At 35.5% G+C, this 6,608-nt stretch overlaps 1 protein-coding gene across 1 annotated transcript; it reads left to right on the forward strand.

Moving 5' to 3' along the window:
• Positions 1-5,865: 5,865 nt before the first annotated feature.
• LOC129022668 (keratin-associated protein 22-1) lies at positions 5,866-6,179 on the forward strand. The gene has a single exon (XM_054468947.1). The coding sequence runs from the start codon at positions 5,900-5,902 to the stop codon at positions 6,044-6,046; it is 147 nt and encodes a 48-aa protein (XP_054324922.1). The 5' UTR covers positions 5,866-5,899; the 3' UTR covers positions 6,047-6,179.
• The last annotated feature ends 429 nt before the right edge of the window (positions 6,180-6,608 follow it).

Below are 6,608 nucleotides of genomic sequence, written 5' to 3' on the forward strand. Positions count from 1 at the left end.
GCAATCTTTTGTGGCAATAACATACAATCATATATATGTACATATATCTGCATATTCAATCACCTTTACTATATGCTATTTGGTTGAACCAAGTCACAGGCTTTGCTCACACTCAAGGAGAGGAGATCACACAAGGTCATTGAACATCAACGAACAGAAACCCTGGAGGCACCTTAATAGTCTGCCCACCACTGAAATAAATGTTGTACATCCTTCATCATAGAAATTATAAAGTTTTCCTTTACCTGCAGTGCATTGGAAAAATTTATAGAATGTAGAGATTAGTCTTTCTCTGAAGATTTGGTAGACGGTAGACTTTCCTGAGAAATATGAATCTGGGGCATTTTTACAAGACATTTCTTTAATGATTTTCTGTATTTCTTCTAAGGAAATTAGTCCCTTTGTCAATTTCTAAATCCAGAGTTATCAGTTTTGGTAATATGCATCCCCCTAGATTTTTTTTTACAACTAGGTTTTCAAATTTATGTTCCTGAAGACCTGTGAAGTATTCTCGTATAATTTTTAAAGTTTCTTCTGTTTCAATATTTGTTTCTTGCTATTTTTTATTTTGTATGTGCTTTTTCTCTTTTTTCTTAAGAACATTACCAAGTGGTTTATAAATGTTAATTATTTCAAATAACGGTGTTTGAAATCATCTTAAAGTGTATTTTTGTTTTTAAATTTCCATGGATTTGTAATTTTTCCTGTTATCTTACTTGAAAATCTGTTAATGCGGTAGATATTATGTTACATGTTCTTATCACAAAACAAAACAATAATAATAGAGAGTGTGGGAGGAAACTTTTGGTGGTCATGGATATGTTTATAACGTAGATTGAGATGATGCCTTCACAGATGTATATTTATCTTCAAACTCATCATATGGTATATATTAATTATGTACAGCTTATTATATGTCAATAATACTTCAATAAAGTGGTTTAAAGACTCAGTATAATACATCTAAAAACTATTGTAATATTTAAAAGTAAATTATAGTATTTACCATAAGTCTACATATAGTATAGAATGGATATTAATCCATTAAATAAAAATAATAATCTTGAGAGTATTTCTTCTTGACATATTGACAAGATTGGATGAGAAAAAATGCCAATAGATTAGAATTTCATATAAGAAAGATAAACACCTAGGGAGAAGATTGAAGGAATTTGAAGTAGAACGTCACCAACGTGTAACCAGGATCAGTCACAACAAACATGTACAGAAAGACCTGTTACATGGTATTGGAAATGACTACCTTCACTTGCTCACACTATATGATCACCGTTGAAAGTGATGGGTATTGCTAAACAGGCAAAATGAAATTAGAAGTATTAACACTTTTACTTTACAATTGTTTGTATGCAAAAGATTTAGCATATCTACACAAACGTTCTGATGGAACAAATCTTTATCCTAAGTAGTAGATCATTCTTTTTAACGGTAAAACCATATGAAATAAGTAGCTATGAAAATCAAAAGATCAGTCTAAGCACTCACAATGAGCCTACTTTTCAAAAATAGTACTGTTGCAAAAGGAGGAAAACCTCTTCAACACATTTTTTTCAAATTCTAAAATGTATAATATTTGAGAGCCCTGAAATGCATAGAGCTACAGCAACTATATAAGCAATTATTAAAATCTAGAAAGAGGCAATATGTATTTGTCATGATAAAGTTAATTTAAAGAAAAAAATGCTGAAGGGACAAAAGTTAATAAGAGATGAGATGGGGAAAAGGGATTGAGAAATTTTCCTAGAATTTGGAGAAACGGCATAAAAAGACTGTGCCAAAAAGTAAAAGATGTGCATGAAAGATTATAAACGTCTAATGTGTGAGCTGAAATTTCATAAATAGAGTGGTAAGCATAAATTTAAAAAGTAGAGAAAAGTGGAATGAAAGATTTTCGTTGGGTAAAGAGGTAAAAAACAAAATTGTTCTTCAGATAATTTTAATTTAAGTCAATAACATTAAATGATAGTAATAACTAAGCTTATCCCGGGAGATAACTTTGCATTTAGTGGTTAAGCAATCCCTGCAATTATCTAGAGTCAAGGAAAATAAATACTTTAGATGAATCTACAAAGAGACAACAAACAGGTGGGTATGAAATATCTCTTTTGCCACACCTGCCAATGAGAAAGTTACTCCATTCTCTTTACTTCTATTCAGCTCTAAAATGGGGATAAGTTTTTCTCTCTCTCTCTCTTTTTTTTTTTTTTTTTTTTTTTAGATGGAGTCTCACTCTGTCACCTAGGCTGGAGTGCAGTGGCGCTATCTCAGCTCACTGCAACCTCCACCTCCTGGGTTCACGCCATTCTCCTGTAGCTAGGACTACAGGGGCCCGCCACCAAGCCCAGCTAATTTTTAAAATATTTTTAGTAGAGATGGGGTTTCACCGTGTTAGCCAGGATGGTCTCGATCTCCTGACCTTGTGATCCACCTGCCTCGGCCTCCCAAAGTGCTGGGATTACAGGCGTGAGCCACCATGACCGGCCCATTTTTTTTTTTCTTTTTCTTCAAAAGAAAAAGATGTTGCCCAAGCTGGAGTGCAGTGGCACAATCTCAGCTCACTGCAACTTCTGCCTCCCGGGTTTAAGCGATTCTCCCACCTCACCCTCCCAAGTAGCTGGGATTACAGGTGTGCATCACCACGGCCCCCGGCTGGTTTTTTGTATTTTTAATAGAGATGGGATTTCACCATATTGGCCAGGCTAGTCTTGAACTCCTGACCTCAACTGATCCACCCGTCTCAGCTTCCCAAAGTGGTGGGATTACAGGAAAATGGAGAAAATTTTAACGCATCATACATTCATTCTGAGGCTCATTTGAGATGATGTACGTTAAAAACTTGGCACAGTGATTGCTCTATGCTAAACGGCTAATAAATGCTACTTAATTATGGTTATTTAGATTATAAATATAAATTATTTATGTAGAGTCAAACATAGAACAAGTTTGACAGTAAATGATTTTCATATGCAAATAATCAACCCATAAATGATGCATGGTTTTCTGCTCTGTTCATGCTCGGTTTTCTATTCTGTTGAAGCAGTGATAACATGGGTTACGTTGAGACATTGTTAGGATAAAATAAACAGGGAAAAAAGCTAAAAAGATAAATACTGGATACTAATGAAAAGAAAATCAGGATGGTAATTCCAGATTGAAAAAGTGTATTAGGAAAACAGAAAATAAGTTCCTGCATGAAAATCAAAAAGCAAGATCTATAACAGCATCATCTTGATGAGAGACCACAGGAGTTCATAAGACGAATTTTACATTATTTTAATTTTCATGTATTAAATGCCGAAAAGGAAGTTGAAAATATTAGATCCAGAGGGTGCTGGGGGTGGGGGGTAAGTCTTCAGATAAATCACATCAGAAACTTTTAATATAAGATGATCTTCATCCAGCCCCGAGCTCAGAGCATACGGGGTTCGGAATTGGTGAATCCCGATGTCACAGGATAGAGGATGAGTCTCCCACGGTGTCCTCAATAGTAGTAGCCAGAGCCGCATCCATAGCCATAACCATAGCCACAGCAGGAGCCATAGCCACAGCCCAGGCTTCCATAGCCATAGCCCAGGCCTTCGTAGCCACAGCACCCATAGCCATGGTCGCCATAGTAGTTTCCGTAGTAGCTGCCACACATTGTGATGGTCGTGGAGGTTGTCCTTGGGTAGGAAGGACTGTAGGTGACTTAAGTATGGATACTTTCTGTAGAAGGCCTTTTATATGCCTCAGGATGGGAATGATCCAGCAGAGGTAGCATACCATTGGCTAATTTTTTGACTAATATAATTAGTTTGTTTTTTCTCAATTGTAAGATAATGCTGCAGAGGTATTAAGGAGGCTTGTTTTGTTTGGCTTTGCAATTTGGGCTCCCCTTATCTGATTGAGGGCTCTGATGAAAGGAGACCTCACACACTCACACTCATACAATCCTGCCTCAAACTAGACTTTCTATAGCCATCCTTTACATCAAGAAAGACTTTTGTTAATTACACTCTTATTTGCTCTAGGCCCCGATTAATTTTACTCTTTTGACAACATTCAACAAAGAATAACTTTGCCTTTTTTAGTATTTCTTCTCTCTTTATCCAAATAATACTTTTTTCAGGGATTTAGTGTCTTTTCTATACTAAAGCCATGATGTTGATAATAATTCAACTAATTAAAAATTCTAGAAAACCAGATCTGAGAAAAATTTGTTGTATTTTTCTACTTATACCAGTGAGTCTAATTTTTCTTTATGTTCAACCTCTACAGAAGAACAAGAAAATGTAAGTTATTCTCTTGATTTATAAAAGAATTAATAAATGACCAAGTCAATGAAATGGAACAATAGTTTTATACTCTCTTTTAACTTCTTATCTTAAAATAATCTCAGGCATTATTTTAAGAGACAGTTGTCAAAATAGTATAGAAAATTTCCATATATCCATCATTCAACATCCCCTAATATTAATATCTTTCATAACCATAATCCACTTATCAAACCAAAGAAATTAACTGTGTACAGTATTCTTAACTGCAGACTTTATTTTACCATTTTTCTGTTTTTATTAACTTATTTTAAGTTCTAGGACCATGGTTCATTGTAGCACTATTCACATTTTTCTTTTAATGTTCTTTTTTTCTGTTCTTGGATCCAATTCACATTGCATTTGGTTTTTGTACTTCTTAGTCACCTCCAATTGCTCATGGTTCATTCGTCTTTTCTTGGCTTTTATGACCTTACAATTTTAGAGAGCCAGATATTTTGTGGAATATTCCCCAGTTGAATCTGTCTGAGGTTTCCTCATATGTAGATGGAGGTTATACATTTGGGAAGAGATGTAACTCTTGTCATGTGCCATCTCAGGGAGTCATGATGCCAATAAATCTTTGAGTAATTCTGGAATTGTTTTAAAATTCAGATTTTTAATAGAAGTCCTTTTCTTACTATATACCCAGAATCAATGAAGTCAAAAATCAAAGTCTTTGCCACGGTTTAGAATCATATATAAAATGATAGCTACATGTGAAGTATAAACCAAAGTGAATGATATTGCTCCACAAAAAGTGATGAAACACCTTATCACTCAACATTTTACAAGTGAATGCTGCCACCATGACTTCTCTTACACGCTTATCATTCTTCCTTATCACTTTGGAGCTACACTCTTATTCCCAAGTCTGCATATATGTAGATAGGCTGAAGGATATTATTGGGTGAAAGTAGGATTTTTAAAAAATGGAAGCCATCACGTCTGTAATCCCAGGCTTTGGGAGGCCGAGGTGGGCGAATCATGAGGTCAGGAGATCAAGACCATCCTGGCCAACATGGTGAAACCCCATCTCTACTAAAAATACAAAAATTAGCTGGGCGTGGTGGCACGCACCAGCTACTCAGAAGGCTGAAGCAGAGAATCCAGGAGAATCACTTGAAACCAGGAGGCGGAGGTTGCAGTGAGATTGTGCCACTGCACTCCAGCCAGGCAACAGAGCTAGTCTCTGTCTCACAACAACAACAACAACAACAAAAAGTGGAAGCCATGTGGGTTACTCTTGGTTGCTGGTAATGTAGTTTAAATATGACATCTGAAATAAACAAGTCATCAAAATAGGAGAAGGATCTCTTATTAAAGGTACATTATTTCATTATATTCAACATTCCTGAGAAACAGCAAAGTTGTCTTGGATGTATTGGTTACAAGGAATATTTTAGATGGCTTCAATGCTAATTAGTGTGGAATGTGAATCTAACAGTGCCTGTGATTTGTCCCACATACCACTCATGTGGTATTTAAGCCCCTTATTATAAGCTTAAATCTTTAAACTTAAAACTCTATAAACTTAAAACTCTAGAATCTGATCCTGCTATACAACTGAGCCGACCTTTCTTGAAACCATGAGCTTTGATAACAACTACCATGGTGGCCAGGGCTATGCCAAAGGAGGCCTGGGCTGCAGCTATGGCTGTGGTCATAGCGGCTATGGCTATGCCTGCTACTGCCCATGGTGTTATGAAAGATCTTGGTTTTCTGGCTGCTTCTGAGAAATTAGAGATTGCTGATCTGTTTAGGCCATTCTCTTATAAGCTATGTTTTCTTCCCGTGTTATTTATAATAACGATGTTTTTTTCTGTTCAAAGAGTGACAACTAAAATTTAGCCCACATTGCCATGTCAGAATTTGTTTGATCAGTTAGCTGGAAGTTCCAACAATTTAATCAAACAAAAAAAGAACCTTTGATGTTGTGTTACTAATATATGATTAAGTACAAATAATCTTAAGCATTTAATTTGGGAAAAAGTCTAAATTTATTTTTCATCAAAGGTAATCTATTTTGCAAACCTACAGCATTTTCCTACCTATATTTATTTATCTAGACTACCTATATTATTTGTGATTGCATGTGTGTGTTCATGAGCACATATGTAAAGTTGCTGACCAATTGGAAACTTACAGTTGATTATGTGGATGTGTTAGGTCTGACCAATAGTACTTTGATAAAATGTGTTTTCATGGGCAGAGCCAAGTGGTACTATAATTTACTTTGATCTATCAACGCCTTATCTTCAGTGTATCCAATGTTTGACTAAAATCATTGGCAAAAAT

This window comes from Pongo pygmaeus, chromosome 22, assembly GCF_028885625.2.
Source record: "Pongo pygmaeus isolate AG05252 chromosome 22, NHGRI_mPonPyg2-v2.0_pri, whole genome shotgun sequence".
Lineage (NCBI taxonomy): Eukaryota > Metazoa > Chordata > Mammalia > Primates > Hominidae > Pongo > Pongo pygmaeus.

Excerpts from the sequence above, each read along its gene's own strand:
- LOC129022668 (XM_054468947.1), top strand. The coding sequence starts at position 5,900 with ATGAGCTTTGATAACAACTACCATGGTGGCCAGGGCTATGCCAAAGGA.